The sequence below is a fragment of the Falco cherrug genome, unplaced genomic scaffold (assembly GCF_023634085.1).
Source record: "Falco cherrug isolate bFalChe1 unplaced genomic scaffold, bFalChe1.pri U_24, whole genome shotgun sequence".
Lineage (NCBI taxonomy): Eukaryota > Metazoa > Chordata > Aves > Falconiformes > Falconidae > Falco > Falco cherrug.
In genome coordinates this window covers 1-22535 of record NW_026599290.1, presented here as the reverse complement: position 1 = coordinate 22535, position 22535 = coordinate 1, and the positions used below count along the sequence as shown (strand labels likewise).

The 22535-nt window shown below is 69.6% G+C and overlaps 1 protein-coding gene across 1 annotated transcript; it reads right to left on the bottom strand.

Annotated features, from left to right (window-relative positions):
• Nucleotides 1-534: 534 nt before the first annotated feature.
• LOC129734996 (SH3 and multiple ankyrin repeat domains protein 1-like) lies at nt 535-22258 on the bottom strand. Its single transcript, XM_055700382.1, is given in 21 exon segments — nt 535-3097; nt 4838-5405; nt 6725-6860; nt 6862-6932; nt 7413-7488; nt 7490-7513; nt 7980-8049; nt 8051-8096; nt 8669-8725; nt 9555-9578; nt 10513-10582; nt 12048-12172; nt 13439-13521; nt 18702-18777; nt 19274-19370; nt 19372-19388; nt 19955-20115; nt 20962-21017; nt 21019-21237; nt 21822-21888; nt 22189-22258. Coding segments are annotated over 20 exon segments (2547 nt in total). The 5' UTR covers nt 21828-21888; nt 22189-22258; the 3' UTR covers nt 535-2532.
• Between the last annotated feature and the right edge of the window lie 277 nt (nt 22259-22535).

Here is a 22535-nt window from a genome sequence, read left to right as displayed (position 1 = left end):
CACACATCCCCCCGCCACACACGTGCAACCCGTGCCCGTGCAACTCATGCATGCCCACGTGAAACCCCATGTGCAATTCCCAGGCGCTCGATGCCCCCATACAACGTGCACACGCGCGTGGTGCTTGCATGCCCACCATGCATGCATGCCCATGCCATTTCCACACCCATGAGCCGTGCAAGCGCCCATGCAGCAGTGCCTATGTGCGATTTGCACGGCTGGAGCAGTGCATGGGTGCAGCTTGCACACCCACAAGCCGTGCACACCCGATGCATACATGCCATTCACACGTGTGAGCCACGTGCACTCAGTGCCCCCGTGCAAGTCGTGCACGTGCAGGGTCAGGGCCTCCGTGCAATTTGCACGCACACAAGCCATGCCCTCCCCCAGGCAGGGCAGGCATGCAACAGCCAGCCCCAGCCATGCACACACGTTCCATGCCCCGCACACGCCTGCTCACGCCGGCCCCCGTGGACACACATGTCGGGGGGGGAGGGGTCCCTTGGGGGGGAAGGGGTCCCCTGGGGGGGTCTCTGGGGGTTCCCGTGAGGGGGGGGGGGGCACGGGGGGGGGTCAGGGGTGGGGTCCCCTTACACATCCGAGTCCTGTTGCACGCCCCATCACCCCCGCCACCTCCTGTTGCATGTCCGGGTGCTGTCACACGTCCTGTTGCACGTCGTTTTGCATGTCCCTGTCCTGTTGCATGTCCCTGTCCTGTTGCACTTCCTGTTGCACGCCCCGCTCCTGGTGCATGCCCACCTTCTGCTGCATTTCCACATCCTATTGCACACCGTCCCGTTGCAGATCCTGTTGCACACCCGCATCCAGCTGCACGCCCCTCTCCTCTTGCATGCCCAGGTCCTGTTGCACGTCCTGTTGCAGATGCTGTTGCACGCCCCCAGCCCATTGCACATGTAGGTCCTGTTGCATGCCCGTGTCCTGTTGCACGCCAGCGCTCCATTGCACATATGGGTCCCGTTGCACGCCCCTGCCTTGTTGTGTTTCCGTGTCCTGTTGCACGCCCATGTCCTGTTGCACATATGGGTCCTGGTGCACGCCCATGTCCTGTTGCATGTATGGGTCCAGCTGCACACTTGTGTGCCATTGCACACCCATGTACTGTTGCATGCCTGGCTCCCATTGCACGCTCACGTCCCATTGCACGTCCCATCCCCGTTGCATGCCTGGGTGCTGCTGCACGCCCACGCCTGGCTGTGTGTACAGGTCCCCTTGCACACCCCTCCCCCACCTGCTCACCTCCCGGCACACACACGGCTCCCGGTGCACCAGTGGCTCCCAGCACACCAGTGGCTCCTGGTGCACGCATGGCTTGTGGCACACCAGTGGTTCCCGTTTCACCAGCAGCTGCCATCGCACACGTGGCTCCCATTGTACCAGCAGCTCCCATTTCACCAGTGGCTCCCGGTGCACCAGTGGCTCCCCTTGCACGCGTGGCTCCTGGTGCACCAGCGGCTCCCGTCACATGCGTGTCTCCCATCACTTGCATGGCTCCCATAGCACGTGTGGCTCCCTCTTCACCAGTGGCTTCTGTCGCACCAGTGCCTCCCGTTGCACCAGCGGATCCTGTTGCAGGCATGGCTCCCAGTATATGCATGGCTCCTGTTGCACCAGCAGCTCCCGTTGCACCGGCGGCTCCCATTGCAGCAGTGGCTCCTGTTGCACCAGTGGCTCCCATTGCACGTGTGCCTCCCATTGCACCAGTTGCACCACTGACTCCCATTGCACTAGTGACTCCCATTGCATCAGTAGCTCCTGGTGCACCAGTGGTTCCCGGTGCATGCATGGCACCCATTGTGCCAGCAGCTCCCGTTGCACCAGTGACTCCCATTGCATCAGCGGCTCCCGTCACATGCATGGCTCCTGGTGCACACGTGGCTCCTGTCGCACGCATGGCTCCCATTACACAAGTGGCTCCTGTCACACCAGTGGCTCCTGGTGCACGCATGGCTCGTGGCGCAGCAGTGGCTCTGATTGCACCAGTGGCTCCCGTTACACCAGTGGCTCCCATTGCACCAGTGGCTCTTCGTGCATGTGTGGCTCCTGGTATACGCATGGCTCCTGGTGCACCAGCGGCTCCCGTGGCATGCATGGCTCCCATTGCACACATGGCTCCCATCGCACCAGTGGCTCCCATGGTGCCAGTGGCTCCCGTTGCACCAGCGGCTCCTGGTGCATGCGTGACTCCCGGTATATGCATGGCTCCCAGTGCATGCGTGGCTTCCGTCACACGCATGGCTCCCATTGCACCAGCAACTCCCGTTGCACCAGCGGCTCCCGTTGCACCAGCGGCTCCCGTTGCACCAGTGGCTCCCGTTGCATGCATGGCTCCCATTGCACCAGTGACTCCTGTTGCACCAGCGGCTCCCGGTGCACGCGTGGCTCCCGTCGGCCCAGCATCTCCCACCTCATGCGTGCCTCCCGTCGCACACACGCCTCCTCCCCCACCCCCGCTTCCCTTCCCCGGGCCTTGCCCCCCTGCCGGGCTGGGGGTCGTCCCCCCGGCGCCCCCCATCACCTCTCGAGGAAGAGCTTGAGGGCGCGGTCGATGTTCATGCGGTGTCCCACGCGCGTCACCCCCAGGTCGATGTAATCCTCCTTGGTGAGCGCGGGCAGGTGGGACCCGTCGATCTCGTTGTGCAAGAAACGTGCGCGATGCTCCCCCAAGTTCAAATATTCCAACCAATCGGCCACGTCGAATTTGCTCCAAAAAGCCAACGGTTTGGCCCCAAAAGGTTTGTCGGGGGGCGGCGGGCGGGTGGGGGACAACGAACGGCTGGGGGGCAGCTCCCCGAAGCCCCCTGGCCCCCCACGGAGCTCCAAGAAGCCAGCGTAGAGGGGGGCGGCGGGCAGGGTGGGCAGCGAGGCCGGCCGGGGCGCGGGGCTGGCGCGGCGCTCGCTGGGCAGCGTGGCAGGGCTGGGGGCGCGGCGGAGCGGGGGGCGCACATCCAGCTCCCCCCCGGCGCCCCCCAGGGTGCCCAGGCCTGACTTGGGGGGAGGCCAGTTGGGGAAGAGGGCAGCGGCAGCGGCGGAGGGGGGCTTGGCGGTAGGGGGCGGGGGTGCGGCAGCATCGGGGAGTCTGTGGGGGGCAAGGGGTTAGTGGGGGGTTGGGGAGGTGGGGGCGATGGGCATGATGAGTGAGCGGGTGCAATGGATGCAATGGGTGCCATAGACATGATGGGTGCGATGGGTGTGATGGACACAATGGGCACGATGGGTGCCATGGGTGCCATAGACATGATGGGTGCTGTGGGCATGATGGGTGCAATGGCCGCGATGGGTGCCATGGACATGATGGGTGTGATGGATGCAATGGGCGCAATGGGTGCCATGGACGTGATGGGTGCGATGGGTGCCATGGGTGTGATGTGTGCCATGGCTGCAATGGGTGCCGTAGATATGATGGGCGTCATGGGCACAATGGGTGCCATGGGTGCAAGGGGTGCCATAGACATGATGGGTGCAATGGCTGTGATGGGTGCCATGGACGTGATGATGGGTGCAATGGGCACAATGGGTGCCATGGGTACAATGGGCACGATGAGTGCCATGGGTGCAATGGGTGCCATAGGTGTGTTGGATGTGATGGCGATGGGCGTGATGGGTGCCATGGGTTCAGTGGGTGCCATGGGCGCAATGGGTGCCATAGACATGATGGGTGCGATGGGTGCCATGGGTTGTTGCGGTTGCAGTGGGTGCCATGAGCACGATGGGTGAAACCCCCCCCTCTCCCCCCCCCCCCTTCCCCCCCCGCAACAGGTGCTGTGTGCAATGCGAGCAATAGTGCAATGGCTGCAACTCCCCCCTGCACCCATGCAACAGCTGTGATGGGTGCTGGATGCAACGGGTGCAATATGCGCAATGGGTACAGTGAGTGCCACAGGTGTGACCCCACCCATGCAACAGGTGGGAGGTGCAATAGGTGCAATGTCTCCAGTGGGCGCAATGGGTGCCACACTCCCCATGCAACAGGCGCAGGCTGCAATGCATGCAGTGTGTGCAATGGGTAAAACAGTGGGTGCAACAGGTGCCATGGGTGCAACGCCCCCCTGAGCAACAGGCATGCGGTGCAACATTTGCAGCGGGTGCAGTGAGCGCGACATGCGCAATGCATGCAACGTGTGCAATGTGTGTGATGGGTGCAATGCATGCAACACGTGTGATGGGTGCAATGGTTGCAATCTGTATGATGGGTGCAATGAGCGCAATGTGTGCGACAGGTGCAATGCATGCAACGTGTGCAATGTGTGTGATGGGTGCAGTGAGTGCTGTGTGTGATGAGTGCAATATGTGTGGTGGGTGCAATGTGTGCAATGAATGAAATGTGATTAATGCAACAGCTGCAATGTGTGTGATGGGTGTGATGCATGCCATGTGTGCAATGTGTGTGATGGGTGCAATAAGTGCCGTGTGTGATGAGTGTAATGGGTGCAATGCATGCAACGTGTGATGGATGCAATGAGTGCAATGCGTACATGTGCAATGGGTGTGACGGGTGCAATACATGCAACGTGTGTGATGGGTGCAATGAATGCAACAGCTGCAACTTCTACAACATGTGCAGTGCATGCCACATGTGATGGGTGCAATGAGTGCAATGGGTGCAGTGTGTGCAACATGTGCAATGGGCGCAATGAGCACAGCGCGTGCGATGGGTGCAGTGCATGCAACGTGTGACGGGTGCAATGAGTGCAACGTGCGCAATGCATGCAATGTGTGTAATGAGGTGCAACAGGTGCACCAGGTGCAGTGCATGCAATGAATGCAACGGGTGCAACGCATGCAACGCCCCCCCCCACCCCCCCGCCCCCCCACCTACCTGTGCCTCCCCGGGGCGCCGGCCCTGTCTCCCCCCAAAGGGTCCCTCGGCGGCAGCGCGGGGCCAGGCGCTGGCGATGCCCCCGACGCCCCGTCCGGCCTCTTCCCAGGCCTCGCTCCTGCGCCCCTCGCCCCCCCGGGGCCCCCCGCGCCCCCGGGCTCGTGCCCTCTCGCCCCCCCCCTTCGGCCAAAGGGGCGTAAGGGGGGGGTCCCTCGCCCCCCTCGGGGGGGTGGTCGCTGCTGCTGCGGCTGTCCACCTCCTCGATGCCCGAGTCGGTGACCACCTCGGGCCCCTCGGGCCCCCCCGCGCCACCCCCCGCCCCCCCGGCGGCTCTCGGGGACCCCCTGGGTGAGGGTGGCCACCTCGCTGTCGTAGGAGGTGAGGCTGGAGGCCGTGGAGTCCCCCACGGGGGGGCCCTCGGGCCCCTCGAAGCTGTTGGCGAATTCGAGGGGGGGGGGGGCAGGGGGCTCGGCCAGCAGCAGCTCCCTCGTCCCCGTCCACCGAGGGGGCGGGGGGGGGCAGGGCCAGCAGCCCCCCCGCCTCGGCGAAGCGCACCCGCAGCTCCAGCCTCGCCTCGGGGGGGGGCGCGGGAGGGGCCGGGGGGTGTCCCCCCCCAAGCTTCGGGCGGGGGAGGGGGGGCGGCTGGCACGGCGGGGGCTGCCGGGGGGGGGGGTTTTGGGGTGGGGGCTGGGGGGCAAGGAGGAGGCGCCCTTTGGGAAGGGGGGGGGGGTGGCTTGCAGAGCCCCCCCCGCCGGCGCCCCCCCCCCCAGCTGCAAGGGGGAGACCCCCGAGCGCAGGGCGGCCGCCACCCCGGTGGGCTGCAGGGGGGCAAGGGGGGGTTGCAGGGGGGCGAGGGCCGATTGCAAGGGGGCGAGGGCGGATTGCAGCGGGGCGAGGGGGGGCTGTAGCGGGGCGAGGGGGGGCTGCAGCGGGGCGAGGGGGGGCTGCAGCGGGGCGAGGCCGGATTGCAGCGGTGCAAGGGGGGGCTGCAGCGGCGCAAGGCCGGGTTGCAACGCCGCGATGCCGGCTTGCAGCGCCGCCGGTTGCATGGGTGCCAGGCCCGCTTGCAACGCCGCCAAGCCGGGGGTCAGCGGACCGCCCCCCCCCGCCCCAGCCCCCCCCCCAGATTGCAAGGGCATGGTGGCCGCTTGCAACGCCGCCAAGGCCTTGCAACCCGCCGGGGGTGGAGAAACGGGGTGCAAAGCCCGCCCTGGGCGTAGGGGGAGGGTGGGGGGGGTGGGGGGGGGCGGTGGGGGGGGTGGGGGGGGGGGGGGGCGGCGACGCTGCTGAAGGCGCTGGATCCCCCGGTGGCTTTGGTAGCCCGGTAGCCCCGGGGGGGGGAAGACGTCGGGGGCGAACATCCCCTCGTCGATGCTTTTGGAGTGGCGTAAGCGGGGGGGGGGGCGCGATCCCCGCCCCCCCCCCTCCATCCTCCTCTTCCTCGGTGGAGAGGAAGAGCGTGGAGCGGCGGCGGGCGTCCCCCCCCCCCCCCCATTCCCTGCGGGCCGCCCCCACCAAAGCCGCCCCAAATTGGGAGGTGAAATCTAAAGTGGGGGGGGGGAGGGGCTGGGGAGGTGGGGCCCCCCCCTCCCGGGGTGGGGGGGGCCGTCGGGGGGTCCCCCAGCCCCCCCCTCAGCCTCCACGCTGCTGCCCCGGCTGCTGCGGCCGCTGCTGCTGGTGGAGGGGGCTTTGACCACGATGGTGGGGATGGCGATGGAGCTCTTCTCCCCTGCCCCCACCCCTCCCCCCCCCGCCCCTCCCCCCCCGCCCCCCCCTCCTCCACCTTGGTCTGCTTCACCAGCGGCCCTTTGCGCCGTAAAGGTTTGGGGGGACCCCCCCCCACCCCCCCCCGCCTCCCACTCCACCCCCCCCCCACCCCCCCCCGGCTGGCCAAGTTGTAAAGGCGCCAAGGCCCCCCCCCCGCCCCCCCCCGGGGGGTGGCAGCGCCCAAGGGGGCTGGGGGGGTGCTGTAAGGGGGTTCGGGGGGGGAGGTGGTGGGGGGAGGGGGGATGTCGTCCGACCCCCGGCACCGAGAGGCTGCGGCTGAATTTTCCGCTGGGGGGGGCCAGGAAGGGCTTGTCCTCCTCGGGGGCGCCTGGGGGGGGGAGGGGGCGGGGGGGTGAGGGGGCACCCAGGGGGGCGGTGAGACCCCCCACCCCCACACTGAGGACCCAGGTATCCAGGGTGCCCCCCTGCCCCAGGACCACTTATCCAGGGTGCCCCCCCACCCCAGGGGTGCCCCTCCCAAAGGGTTGCCCCCCCCTCCAGGGTGCCCCCTCCCCAGGGTGACCACCCCTCCCCCAGGGTGCCCCCCCTCCCAGGGTCCAGTTACCCAGGGTGCCCCTCTCCCAGTGTGTCCCCCCCCCCAGGGTCCAGTTACCAGGGTGCCCCCCCTCCAGGGTGCCCTCCCCTCCCCCAGGGTGCCCCCCTCTCCCAGGGTAAACCCCCCCCCAGGGACCAGGGTGTCGTCGTCCCCCCAGGGTGCTCCCCCTCAGGTGCCCGCTCCCTCCCCAGGGTGCCCCTCCCCCAGGTGCCCCCCTCCCCCAGGGTCCCCCCCCCGGGGTCCAGCACCCACCGATGGATTTCTGGCGCAGCATGAGCCCGTGGGGGGGCCCGGGGGGCAGGAAGGGCCGGTCGAAACCCCCCGGCCCCCATGCGATGAGCCTCGAAGGGGGCCTGGGGGGGGGGGTGGGTCAGGGGACCCAGGTGTCAGGGACCCCCCCCCCACAAAGGACTCAGGTGTCGGGGACCCCCATCCCCAGGTATCTGGGATCCCCCCCACCCCCACAAGGGACCCAGGTGTCAGGGACCCCGCCCTCCCCATAAGAGGACCCAGGCACTAGGGACCCACCCCCCCCCCCAAGGGACCCAGCTGCCTGGGACCCCCAACATCCCCCTCCTCCCTTGGAGGACTCAGGACCCTCCCCCAGGTGTCCAAGACCCCCCACCCCCGGGGGGTCCCTGACACCCAGGACCCCCCCCAAGTGTCCCAGGCACTGGGGATCCCCCTGGGGTGTCCCAGCCCCCACCCCTGCTGACCCAGAAATCTGGGACCTTTCCCCACCCCCACCCAGGCATCTGGGCGCCCCCCCCATCCCCCAAGGGACCCCCCCCCCGTGTGCCCCCCCCCTCGCCCACCCACCTCGGGGCTGAAGAAGCCCTTGGGGCGGGTTTTGCCCAGGGGGGGCAGGGGGGCCCCCGGCCCCTCCCCCCGCGCTGATGCTCTGTTGGGCGGCTGCCAGGATCTCATCCAGCTTGTCTGGGGGGGCGCAGGTGTCCGGGGGGGGTGTCCCACACGCCCACAGCTCCCTCGCACCCCCACAGCCCACCCCCCACACCCAACAGCCCCCACACACCCCTATAGCCCCCCCATTCCCCCACAGCCCCCCAGGGGGGAGCTAGGAGTCCAGGGGGTCCCCCAGCCCCCCACAACCACCCCCCAGCCCTTTCACACTGCCATAATCCACCCCACACCCCCCCCCCCCCCGAGCCCCCTGGTGGGAACAAGGAGTCCAGGGGGTCCCCACACCCCCCAGCTGCTCCGCCACCCCCCACCGCCATCACCCACCCCCCTACCCCCCGCCCCCAGCCCCCCAGGTCGAAGCCACGAGTCCAAGGAGTCCCCCAGCCACCCCCCAGTACCCCCACCCCCCCAAAGCCCCCCCAGCCCCCTCACACCCCCATAGCCCCGCCCCCAGCGCCACCGTCCCCCAGAGGGCCACCCCCCCCATTTTCCCCCCGGGGAACCCACGTAACCAGAGGGACTCCCACCCCCCCTCAGACCCCCCCAGGGGTCCAGCCCCTCCTCCCCGCCCCCCCCCCCCAACGTACTCAGCGCCATCTGATAGACCGTCCTCTTCTTCTCAGTGGCTGAGGAGGGGTCGTACTCTGGGGAGAGGGGGGGCGGTTGGGGGGTGGGGGCTGAAGGGGGGGAGGCTGAGGAGGAGGGTGTGGGGGCGGAGGGGTGGGGGGATGGGGGGAATAGGGGTGCTTGGGGGGGGCAATGGTGGTGCAAGGGAGGCAATGAGTGTGCAAGGCCTGTGCCAGCTGTGCATGGGGGTGCGATGAGTGTGCAAACCTGGGGGTGTGATGAGTGTGCAAGGTGCACGTGGGCCGTGCACTGGGGTGCAATGAGTGTGCAAGACCAAGGGGTGCAGCATGTGCAGCACCCTGAGTGTGCAATGAGTGTGCGAGGCCCATGTGAGGTGTGCATGGGGGTGCAATGGGTGTGCAAGATCTGGGAGGGTGCGATGAGTGTGCAAGGTCAATGTGAGGTGTGCACAGGGGTGCAATGAGTGTGCAAGAGCTGGGGGGGGTGCAATGAGTGTGCAAGGTCCACGTGAAGCGTGCACAGGGGTGCAATGAGTGTGCAACACCCAGGGGGTGCGATGAGTGTGCAAATCCCGTGCAAGCTGTGCACGGGGCTGGAATGAGTGTGCAAGGTGCACGTGAGGCGTGCACGGGGTTGCAATGAGTGTGCAACACCCAGGGGGTGCAACTTGTGCAGCACCCCCGGTGTGCGATGAGTGTGCAAGACCAGGGGGGTGCGATGAGTGTGCAAGGCCCGTGGCAACTTGTGCAGCACCCCCGGTGTGCGATGAGTGTGCAAGACCAGGGGGGTGCGATGAGTGTGCAAGGCCCGTGCGAGCTGTGCACGGGGGTGCGATGGGGGTGAGTGTGCAAGGGGCGTGCGAGGGGCGTGCAAGGCCCCACTCACCGCTGCGCTTCTTCCAGGGAGAGACTGGGGAGACACGAGAGGCCGTTAGGGAGGGGCTGGGGGGGGGGGGGGGCGGCACGGGGTCACTGGGGTCACAGAGGGGTCAAGTGCGGTCATGGGGGTCAAGGACCCTTGGGGGTCAAAGGGGTCCCGGGGGGGGTCCTGGGTGGGGAGGGGGACGCCAGGACCCCCCATTCCCCCCCCCCCTCACCACCCCCCCAACTCACCCTTCTCCACTGTGGGGCCGATGGGGGCAAGGTCAGAGGTCAGAGGTTAAAGGTGAGAAATCCCCCCCACCCCCCCCGTTCCCCCCCAGGCCCTTTGAGACCTCCCCACCCCCCCCCGGGACCCCCAACCCCCCCCACACCCCCTGACCCCCTCCCGTTAGGGACCCCTCAACACCTCCCAGCCCCCCGGGGGCCCCCCAGGGCCCTCCCCCCCCACCGAGAACCCTTAGCCCCCCCCGAACCCCAACCCCCTCCCAGAGCCCCCCCCAGGGCCCCCCCCCCGAGCCCCCTCAGCCCCCCCCAACCCCCCGAGCCCCTCCTTAGGGACCCCCCGATGCCTCCCAGCCCTCCGGGACTCCCCAGGGCCGCCCCCCCCCCCAACCCCCCTGAGACCCCTCAGCCCCCCCCAGACCCCCAACCCCCTCCCAGATCCCCCAGAGACCCCCAAACCCCCCTGAGCCCCCCCTTTAGGACCCCCCCCAACACCTCCCAGCCACCTAGGACACACACCCCCCCCCGACCCCCATCCCCCTCCCAGAACCCCCCCCAGGGCCCCCCCCCGAGACCCCTCAGCCCCCCCTCACCCCCCCAAGCCCCCCCCTTAGGGACCCCTCAAGGCCTCCCAGCCCCCCGGGCCCACCCCCAGGCCCCCCCTCCCCGAGACCCCTCAGCCCCCCCCAGGCCCCAGAGCCCCCAGAGACCCCCCCAGCCCCTCCCCCGCCCCCCCTCACCCATCTCCTCCAGCTCGGAGGTCATGGACTTGGAGCGAAGGGAAATGGCGGGGGCTGGGAGACGCCGTGGCTGCGGGGGGGGCCCGCTGTGGGGGTGGGGGATCAGCGACCCCCACCCATGGACCCCCGCATCCGGGACCCACACACACCCCCTAGACTGGGGACCCCCCACCCATGGCCCTGGGACCCCCCCACCCATGGACCCAGGCGTCCGGCACCCCCCACCCACGGACCCCCCATCCATGGACCCAGGGGTCCAGGACCCCCCTACCCAAAGACCTGGGACCCCCACCCACGGCCCTGGGACCCCCACCCATGGACCCAGGTGTCCAGGACCCCCCCACCCATGGACTTGGGACCCCCCACCCATGGACCCAGGTGTCTGGGACCCCCCCCCCCACCCATGGACTCAGGTATTCAGGACCCCCACCCCATGGACTTGGGACCCCCCACCCATGGACCCAGGTGTTTGGGACCCCCCACCCATGGACTCAGGTATTCAGGACCCCCACCCATGGACTCAGGCACGTGGGACCCCTATCCATGGACCTGGGACCCTCACCCATGCACCCAGGTGTCCAGGACTCCCACCCATGGACTTGGGACCACCCCTCACATGGACCCAGACATCCAGGACCCCCCCCCTCCATAGACCTGGGACCCCCACCCATGGACCTGGGACTCCCACCCATGGACCCACGTGTCCAGGACTCCCACCCATGGCCCTGGGACCCCCACCCATGGACCCAGGTGTCCAGGACCCCCACCCATGGCCCTGGGACCCCCCACCCATGGACCCAGGCATCCAGGCCCCCCCAGGGCCCCCCCGCTGCCCTCGGGTGGGTACCCCCTGCGCCGGGGTCCTCGGGGGCCTCGGGGTGCCGCGTCACCATGACGACCTTGACCACCAGGCTGTTCCCCCCCCTGGCGGATCATGTTGACCACCTGGCGGTGCCCGACCTTGACCACGTTCTGCCCCGTTCACCTGCGGCACACGCCAGCACACGCCCTGACATGCCCTGACACACTAAGGCACGCCAAGGCATGCCCTGACACGCCAGGACACGCCAAGGATGCCAGCACATGCCAAGGCACACTGGAGTACACCACGGCACGCCCTGACATGCCCAGCACATGCCAGCGTATGCCAAGGCATGCCAACATGCCAGCACACACCAAGGCACGCCCTGACATGCCAGCACATACTAAGGCATGCAGAGCATGCCAAGGCACACCACACCATGCCAGCACATGCTGAGGCGCACTGGAGCACACCATGGCACGCCCTGACATGCCCTGACATGCCAGCACAACACCAAGACATGCCAGGCCACGCCAAAGCATGCCACAGCACGCCAGCACATGCCAGTACATGCCCTGACATGCTAGCACACGCCAAGGCACGCCCTGACATGCCCCCTGTGCATGTGGGTGCCCTGGGGGTTGCTGGGGGGTGGGGGGGTGTCCCCGCAGGTGGGGGGGTGGGCACCCCAGTGGGGGGGGGGGTGGGCACACCGGGGGGGGGCTGCGCTGACCTCGATGAGGAAGTCCCCCATGCGCAGCCCCGCGCGCCAGGCGACGCCGCCTTCGTCCACCGACTCCAGGTACTGCAGCGCCGGAAGGCGGGGGTGGGGGTGAACTCCTCGATGGGGGTCTTGCGCTGTGGGGGGGGGGTCACCAGGGCACGCGCCACCCCTCCCTCTCCCCACCCGGCACCCCCCTCCCCAGCACCCTCCTCAGCCTCGCGCGCCCCGCCCCGTGTCGCCCCCACTGATGCCTCTTCACACACCCCCCCCAGAACCCCCAGGGACCCCCCCCCCACGCCCTCAGAGCCCCCCCAGACTCCTCCAGGGCCCCCCATGAACCCTCAGAGCCCCCGCAGGGACCCTCCAGAGCCCCCCAAGCCCCCCCAGATGCCCTCAGGGGTCCCCCAGACCCCCTCAGGTCCCCCCCAGGGACCCCCAGGACCCTCAGCCCCCACCAAGTGCCCCCCCAGACTCTCTCAGGACCCCCCAGGGACCCTTTGGGACCCTCCAGACACCTGCAAGTACCCCCAGATGCCCTCAGGGCCCCTCCAGGGCCCCCCCTGGGCCCCCCCTAGATCCCCACCCACAATTGCCCCCCAGACCCCCTCAGGGCTCCCCCTGACCCTCTCAGGCCCCCCAGAGCCCCCCTAGGACCCTCCCAGACCCCCCCAAGCCCTCCCAGATGCCCTCAGGGACCCCCTGGGACCCTCCAGCCCCCACCAAGTGCCCCCCAGACTCTCTCAGGGCCCCTCCAGGGACCCTCCCAGCCCCCACCAAGTGCCCCCCAGACTCTCTCAGGGGCCCCTCCAGGGCCCCTTTGGGACCCTCCAGAGCCCCCCAAGTCCCTCCAGATCCCCTCAGGACCCCTCCAGCCCCCCCCTTGGACCGCTCCAACCCCCCTAGTTGCCCCCAGACTCCCTCAGGGCTCCCCCTGACCCTCTCAGGTCCCCCCCACCCCCCCCAGATGCCCCCCAGGACTCTCTCAGGGGCCCTCCCAGGGACCCCTTTGGGACCCCTCCAGACAGCCCCAAGTCCCCCCAGATGCCCTCAGGGCCCCCCTGGGACCCCCCAGACCCCCTCAAGTGCCCCCACACTACTCCCTCAAGGGATCCCCCCGGCCCCCCAGTTGCCCCCACCACCCCCACTCAGGGCTCCCCCTGACCCTCTCAGGTCCCCCCAGAGACCCCCTGGGACCCTCCAGTCCCCCCCCAGACTCTCTCCAGGGCCCCCCCCTAGAGACCCTTTGGGACCCTCCAGACCACCCCCAAGTCCCCCCAGATGCCCTCAAGGCCCCCCCTGGGACCCCCCCGACCCCCTCAAGTGCCCCCAGCCCCCCTCAGGGCCTCTCCCCCGAGCCCCTCATGCCCCCCCCCAGTGCCCCCCCAGGCCCCCCAGCTCACCCTTGGCCCCCCGCAGGACGAAGCCGAAGCCCTCGTTGTCCTTCTTCTGCAGCAAAACCGTCTTCTCCTTGATGATGTAATCACTGGAGGGGGACAGGGGGCCATGGGGCCATGGGGGACATGGGGGGACAGGAGGGAACACATGAGGATATGGGCGGACATGGGATATGGGATGTGGAGGGACATAGGGATATGGGGGGGACATGAGGGGGGACGTGGGGGGACATTGGGGACATAGTGGGGACATGAGGGGACATGGGGCGCATGTGATATGGGGACACGGAGGGGACATGAGGGACATGGGGGACATTGGGACATGGGGGGGACATGAGAGGACATGGGGGAACATGGTGGTGACATGAGGGGGGACAATGGGGGGACATTGGGAACATTGGGACAATTGGGGGACATGGCGGGGACATGAAGGGACATGGGGGGACATTGGGGGGACATGGGGGGACATTGGGACATGGAGGAACATAAGGGACATGGGGACATGAGGGGATGCACGAGGATATGGGGGGACGTGGTGGGCATGGGGACACAGAGGGACATGATGGACACAGGGGACATTGGCACATGAGGGGATGGGGTGGGCATGGGGACATGGGACGTGGGGGACACATTGGGGACATGGGAGACATGGGGACACATGGAGGGACACGGGGACACATGCAGGGACATGGGAACACAAACAGGGTGACACAGGACATGGGGACATGAGTGGACACATGAGGGGACCCATGTGGGGACCCATGAGGGGACACGGGATGGGGGGACACCGACAGGGACGTGAGGACACGTGGTGCCATGGGGTGACTCCGTGTCCCCCAGGTCTCCCCCTCCCCCCCCGCCACCAGTGACACACACAGGGACACATATGCACACACGTGTCCCCAGGGGCACACGTGTGACACGCCGCTATGTCCCCATGTGCGTGCACAGCCCGTCCCCACGTGTATCCCAGGCGTGTCCCCACGCGCATCCTACTGTCCCCATGCGTGTCCCCATGTCCCCACACATGTCCCAAGCATGTTCCCATGTCCCCATGCATGACCCACGCACAGCCCTGTCCCCACATATGTCCCCATGCGTGTCCCCATGTCCCCACACGTCCCCACACACAGCCCTGTCCCCCATGTGCATCCCCATGTCCCCACACCATGTCCCCCATGCAGAGCCCTGTCCCCACGTGCATCCGCATGTCCCCACGTGCGTCCCCATGTCCCCCACGCCTGTCCTCATGTCCCCACACCCGTGTCCCCACACATGTCCCCATGCACAGCCCTGTCCCCACGCGTGTCCCCATGTCCCCCACATGTGTCCCCACACATGTCCCCATGCACAGCCCTGTCCCCACGCATGTCCCCATGTCCGCACACATGTCCCCACACTCTCCCCCATGCACAGCCCTGTCCCCACGCGTGTCCCAGCCATGTCCCCCCCATGCATGTCCCTGTCCCACCCGGGGACAGGGGCAACCAGTGAGGAGAGACGGAGCTGGGGGGAGGGGGGGAAGGGGGATGGGGGGGGGGAAAGGGGGGGGGGGGAGGGGGAGGGAACAGTGGCCCTGGCGGGGTGGGGGTGGGGCAGAAACTGCGGGGCTGGGGCCGGGGTTGGGGGGAGCGGGGAGCAGGGATGGGGGACGAGAAGGGGGATGGGGTGGGAGGGGGGATGGGGGGCAGGGCCATGCACCACGCGGCGACCGGCAGTGGGGAGGGGGTGGGGGATGGGGCCGCAGGGGCCGGGATGGAGCCCGGGGGGCTGAGAGTGGGGGCGGCGGTCCCCCCCCTCCCCCTCCCCTCCCCCCACCCTTCCCCCCCCCCCCCGTACCTGTAGATGTACCAGACGCTGCGGCGGGGGGGGGGCCCAGGAGGGGCCAGCTGGAGGAGAGGGGGGGAGGGGCGGGGGGGGGCGGCGGGGGGGGCCCCCAGCGGGCCATGCCGCTCGCCGCCTGCCGCTACGGGGGGGCTGCGCCCGCATGGCCGGGACCCCCCCCCCTAGTGGGGTAGGGGGGAGGGCACCGGGACCCCCCCCCCCCGGGGCAACCCTCCCCCCCCTGCCCCGGTGGGACCCGCTCCGGGCCCTGCTACCGGCAACCGGCACCATCGCCGCCACCAGTAACGGCACCAGTAAGGGCGCCTGGTCCCTGTTAGGGCTCCTGGTCCCAGTTACGACCCCGGTAACGGCTACTGGTCCCAGTTACGGCCCCGCCAGCATCCCCCCGTAGCGGTGACGGCACCAGCGGCGTCACCGGGATCAGCCACGGCCAACCGTCAGCGGCTCCGGTACCGCTCCGGCACCAGCACCGCACTGGCACCAGTTACGGCACCACCAGCATCCCGGGTACCGGTTACGGCCCCGTCAGTATCCCCAGCACCGGTTACGGCACCGTTAGTGTCCCAGTTACGGCATCAGCAGCATCCCGGGTACCGGCTACAGCATCAGCAGCATCCCCGGCCCCGTCAGCATCCCGGGTACCGGTTACGGCCCCGTCAGCATCCCGGGTTACGGCAAGCAGCAGCATCCCGGGTACCGGTTACGGCCCCGTCAGCATCCCGGTTACGGCAGCAGCAGCAGCCCGGTTACCGGTTTACGGCACCATCAACGTCCCCGGCACCGGTTACGGCACTGTCAGCATCCTGGGTACCAGTTACGGCACCGTCAGCATCCCCGGCACCACCAGCAGCCCGGGTACCAGTTACGGCACCACCAGCAGCCCGGGTACCGGTTACGGCCCCGTCAGCGCCACCAGCACCGGTGACGGCCCCCCCAGCATCCCCAGTATCAGCCCCAGCACCACCAGTGTCCCCAGCACCGGTTACGGCCCCGTCACCGGTTCCAGCCCCAGCGTCAATGTCACCGGCCCCGGTGCCGCGGCCCAGGCCCCGCACCCCGCCGCTGCTGCACCAGTACGGCACCAGTACGGCACCAGTACGGCCCCGGTCACGGCCCCGGTCACAGCCCCGCAGCTACGGCGGCCGGTACGGCTCGGTGCAGTGGCTCCCGCTACCAGTATGGCACTGGTAAAGCTCCGGCACAGAACCAGTACGGCACCAACACAGAACCAGTACAGAACCAGTACAGCACCAGTATGGCACCGGCACAGAACCAGTACGGCACCAGCACAGAACCAGTACAGAACCAGTACCCGCACCAGCACAGCACCAGTACGGCACCAGTACGGCTCTGGTACAGCACCAGTACTGCTCCAGCACAGAACCGATACAGAACCAGCACAGAACCAGTACAGCACCAGCACAAAACCAGCACAGAACCAGTACAGCACCAGTATAGCTCCAGCACAGAGCCAGTACGGCACCAGCACAGAACCAGCACAGCTCCAGCACAGAACCAGTACAACACCGGCACAGAACCAGTGCAGCACCAGTATGGCACCAGCACAGAACCAGTATGGAACCAGTACGGCACCAGCACAGAACCAGCACAGAAACAGTACAGCTCCAGCACGGCACCAGTACAGCACCAGTACAGCTCCAGCACAGAACCAGTACGGCACCAGTACAGCTCCAGCACAGAACCAGTACAGCACCAGTACGGCTCCAGCAACTGCACTGCACCAGTACAGCACCATACGGCTCCGGCACAGCTCTGGTATGACACCAGTATGACACCAGTACAGCACCAGCACAAAAACAGCACAACTCCCAGTACAGCACCAGTAGAACTCCAGTATGAACACCAGCAACAGCATGCCAATAGCACCCAGTACAGCACCAGCACAACTCCCAGTACAGCACCAGTACAACTCCAGTATGACACCAGCACAGCATGCCAATAGCACCCAGTACAGCACCAGCACAATTCCCAGTACAGCACCAGTACATCTCCCAGTAAAGCACCAGCACCACCAGAGCACCCCTATAGCACCCAGTACAGCTCCCAATCCAGCTCCCAGTACAGGAGAACCATCAGTACAGCACCAGTAAAGCACCAGTACAGCACCAGTACAGCTCCCAGTACAGCAAAACCACCAGTACGGCACCAGTACAGTTCCCAGTACAGCAGAACCACCAGTATGGCACCAGTATAGCTCCCACTATAGCAAACCCACCGGAATGGCACCAGTACAGCTCCCAGTACAGCACCAGTACAGCTCCCAGTATAGCAAACCCACCGGTATGGCACCAGTACAGCTCCCAGTACAGCAGAACCACCAGTACGGCACCACTATGGCACCCCAGTGCCCCCCCCACCAGTCCAGGGACCCCCGGGGGGGGCAGGCCTTGCACGGGGCCAGAAAAATGCCCCCCCCCAGCCCCACAGCTGCCCCCCACCCCCCCAAGCAACTGCCCCCCCCCAGCCCCACAGCTGCCCCACAGCCCCCTCCCCAGCCCCATAGCTGCCCCCAGCTCCCCAACTGGCCCCCCCTCCCCGACTCACCCCACATCCTCCGGCCCCATGGCGCCGGCTGGGGGGTCCCGCAGCACCCATGGGTGCCCCCAGCCCCCCCAGTGCCCCGAAGCCGCCGCCGTGCCCCGAAGCTGCTAAGTGGGTCGGGGGGGGGGGGGGGGGAGGACACGGGTGGGGGAGGGGACACGAGTGGGGGGGGGACACGCACACGCGTGTGCAAGGACGGGCTGAACCGGGCCAGGTCCCGGGGGGCCCCTCCCCCACAGCTGGGGGGGACCCAGGCCGGGGGGGGAGGGGACCTTGAAGCGGGGGGGGGGGGGGGGGAATTTAAGGGGATTTGGGGGGGAAATTGGGGGGGATTTGGGTTTGGGGAGGAATTGGGGGGGATTTGGGGGGGAAATTGGGGGGCATTTGGGTTTGGGGGGATTTAGGGGGAAATTGGGGGGGATTTGGGAGATTTGGGTTTGGGGGGGAATGGGGGGGATTTGGGGAGGGGGGGGAATTTGGGTTTAGAGGGGAGGGATTTGGGGGGGAGGTCCTGAATTGTGGGGAGGAAACTGGGGGGGGTCTGAGGGAGTTGGGGGGGGGTCCTTTTTGGGGGGGTTGGGGGGAGTGGGGGAGGTTTGAGGGTCTGGGGGGGATTGGGGAGATTTGGGGGGGGGTGGGGGGTTCAGAGGGGGTTCTGGGGGGACCTGGGGGGGTGGGGGGTTTGGGGGTGGGTGTGGGGAGGTTTGGGGGGTCTGGGGAGGTTTGGGGATTCTGGGGGAATTGGGGTGTTGAGGGTTTCTGGGGGGGTCTGGGGGGTGGGGGGTCTGGAGAGTGTGTGGGGAGGTTTGGGGGGGCATGGGGGGGGTCTGGGACGGTTGGGGGGGGGGGTCTGGGGTCTCACCTGGGGGCGTCGAAGCTGTCGTAGGAGCCGACGGTGTAGTGGCGGAAGAGGCGCTTGGCCTTGTCACTGCGGCTCTCTGGGGGCACCGACACGGGGGTCCCGGGGGGCCAGGGGGGGGCCGGGGGGGCTGGGGCTTCAGGGGGGACCCACTGCGGGGTTGGGGACTCCCTCCCCTTCCCCCCTCCCCTTCCCCCCCTCCCCAGGATGTAGGTCCCACTTGGGGGTCTGGGGGTCTCACTGGGGGGGGGGTCCTACTTGGGGAGGGGGATGGGGGGGGCTCCAAGTTTTGGGGCTCCCCAGGGCTGGGGGGCCCACTTGGGTGTCTGGAGAGTAGGTTGGGAGTCCACATTGGGGGGGGGGTCCCACTTGGGGGTCTGGGGGCAGGCTGGGGGTCCACATTGGGGGGTGTGTCCCACTTGGGGGCTCCCATTTACGGCTCCTGCTGAGGGGTCCCATTCGAGGGGCTCCCATTCTTGCCCCCCCCCGCCTCACTGGGGCTGTGGGTGGGGGGGGGGTCCCACTTGGGGGTCAGACGTGGGGCAGGTTGGGGGTCGCCCCCCCCCGCCCTGTACCTGTCTTCCCCTCGGGGGTCCGGGCGGGCACCTCCTCGACGCAGTCGGAGGGGAACCAGCCGATGCGGCCACGGGCTTGGCCCTCCCAGAACCCCCCCCTCGCCCACGCTCAGCACTGGGGGTGGGGTGGGGGATGGGTGGGGGGGGTGCTCTGCCCCATGGCCCCCCCAAACCCACCCTTAGGTACCCCCCCACCCCTGAGCATTGCTTGGGGGGGTCCCGCGCAGCCCCAAACGCGGAGGGGGGGGGGGTGTGGGGGGCACCCCGAATCCCACCCACTGGGGACTCCCTGGGCACCCAGCACCCACAGACCCCCCCGGGCACCCAGGACCCCCCGCCCCTGGGCCTCCCCGCCCCCCGCCCCCTGGGTACCCCCACCCCCTGAGCCCCCTCCCCTCCACCCTTGGGCACCCAGCACCCCCGTCCCCGGGGCCACCCCCGCCCCCTCTCTGCCCCCCGCCCCCTGGGCACCCAGGACCCCCCGCCCCCTCAGCCCCCCCGCCCCTCCACCCCCTGGGCACCCAGCACCCCAGTCCTTGGGCACTCCCCTCCCCCGGGCCCCCTCCCCCCCTCCTCGCCCCCCACCCCCCCTCCCCGCCTCCACCCGCCTGGGTCCCCCGCCCCTCCCCCGCCCCCCGGGTCCCCGCGCCCCCCCCCGCCCCCCGCCCCCCCCGCACCCACCCTTGATGCGCTCGCCCTTGCTGAGGGACAGCTCGCCCTCGCCCTGCGCCTGGTAGGGCTTCACGGCCAGGAAGGTGCGGCCGGGCACGGCCGAGTACAGCTTGCGCTTCACCCCGCGGGGGCCCAGCGTGCCCCCCGCCTCCCGCGGCACCCCGCTGGAGCTGGGGGGGGAGGGGACCCCTGGCACCCGGGGGACCCAGGGACCCCCTCACCCCGGCACCCACAGCGCCCCGGGACACACACCCCCCCCCCCCCCAACCCACCGCAGGGACCCCCGCACCCACAGCGCCCCAGCACCCTCCCGGCTCCCGGCCCCCACCCAGCCCCCTCCCCCCGGGTGCCCAGCCCCCTAGCCCACCCCAGCCCCCAACACCCCCACCCACGGATCCCCAGTCCACCTAGCCCCTCCCAGCCCCGGCCCCCCCCGCCATGGGACCCCAGCCCCCTCCCATGGGTCCCCAGCCCCCCCCAGCCCCCAGCCACCCACCCACGGGACCCCAGCCCCCCACTCATGGACCCCCAGCCCCCCTAGCCCCCCCCCAGTTCCCTTCCAGCCCCCCACCGATAGGACCCAAGGCCCCCCCCATGGGTCCCCAGACCCCCCCAGACTCCCCCTCCCCGGGACCCCAGCCCCCCCCCGCCATGGGTCCCCAGCCCCCCCCAGCCCCCCCCTCCCCGGGACCCCCCCAGCCCCCAGCCCTCCCCCCCCCATGGGTCCCCAGCCCCCCCCAGCCCCCCCCCTTCCCGGGACCCCCCCAGCCCCCAGCCCCCCACCCATGGACCCCCAGCCCCCCTAGCCCCTCCCCAGTCCCCTTCCAGCCCCCCACCGATAAGATCCCAGCCCCCCCCAGCCCCACCCTTCCCGGACCCCCCCAGCCCCCCACCCATGGAACCCCAGCCCCCCCCCAGACCGCCCCCTCCCATGGGACCCCCAGCCCCCCCCTAGCCCCCCCCAGCCCCACCCCCCCGGGACCCCAGCCCCCCCAAGCCCCCCGGGACCCCCGTACCTGGGCCTGCCGCGGGGCTGCCGTCGGGGCTCCTCGGGGTGCCGCCCGCGGGAGGGGGGAGCGGGCACGGGCGCCGCGGGGGCTGCTGGCGCTGCGCAGGGTGCCCGAGGGGGGGCGGGGGGCAGGGGGGGCGCCGGGGGGGCCCCGCAGCACCCACTCGGGCAGGGCGGCCCCCGTGTCGCTGTTGGCGCGCAGCAGGCGCTGGGGGGGCAGGGGGAGCCCCCGCACCCCCTCCCGCCGCCGCCCCCGCAAACTGGGGGCTCTCCTGGAACGGCACTGGGGGGGGGTCAGGGGGGGGCTGGGGGGCGGGGGGGGGTCAGGGGGGTGCCCACCCACCCCTCTGTGACCTGGGGGCTCTCCCGGAAGGGCACTAGGGGGGGCTGGGGGCACTGGGCGGGAGGCTGAGGGGCATTGGAGGGGGGCACCCCACCCACCCTTCTGTGACTGGGGGCTCTCCTGGAAGGGCACTGGGGGGGCGTCGGGGGGGGGCTGGGGGCACTGGGCAGGGGGCTGAGGGTCTGGAGGCTGGGGGGCATGGGGGAAGGGGGCTGCGGGGCGGGGGCACCCACCCACCCTTCTGTAACTGAGGGATCTCCTGGAAGGGCACTGGGGGGGGGTCGGGGGGGGGCTGGGGGCATAAGGGGGGGCACCACCCCCCCCCTCTGTGATGGGGGGCTCTCCTGGAAGGGCACTATGGGGGGGGGGGCACGGGGGGCCAGGGAGGGCTATGGGGGGGGGCAGGGGGCTCTCCTGCCATTGCATGGTGAGAATACCCATGACCCCATGGCCCCCCCGGTCCCCCCTCGTGCCCCCCCCCACCCCTCCCCGCTCCCAGCCCCCCCGCCAGCCCCCCCACTCACCCACATCTGAGTCCCGGTGGTTCTTGATCAGCTCCCCCAGCTCGAAGTTCCCGGCGATGACGGCGACCTGGGGGGGGGGGGGGGGCACGGGGGCGGCAGGGACACTGACTCAGGGGGTCCCCACGGTGCGTGTGCCTCCCCCATCCCCCTGTCCCCCACGCCCCACCCCCCCCCACCCCCCCCCACCTGGAAGGGCGTCTGCCCCCCCATGCCCCCCCTGTCCCCCATGCCACCCTCAGGTGCCCCCCTCCCCAGGTGCCCCTCACCCCATGCACCCCCTCTCCAGTGCCCCCCCCACCTGGAAAGGTGTCTGCCCCCCCCCCGTGCCCCCTGCCCCCCTGCCCTCCCCAGGTGTCCCCACCCCCACCTGGAAGGGCGTCTGCCCGCTGTTGTTCTTCACCTCCTTGTTGGCCCCCCGGTACAGCAGGATGCGGGCGCAGCTCTCCTAGGGGCACCGACCGTGGGACCCCTGCCCCGCCCCCCAGCGCGCCCCCCAGCGCCTCCCCAGCCCCCCCCCCCATGGCCCCCCAGCCCCCCTCATGGCTCCCTGCCACCCGCCCCCCCCCATGGACCCCCAGCCCCGCCATGGACCCCTGGCCACCCTGACCTCCCCATGGTCCCCCCGGCCCCCCAGCCACCTCTATGGACCCCCGCCCCCCCCGCCCCCCCAGCCCCCTGTCCCCTGTCCCCATATGTGTCTCCCTGCCCCCACTT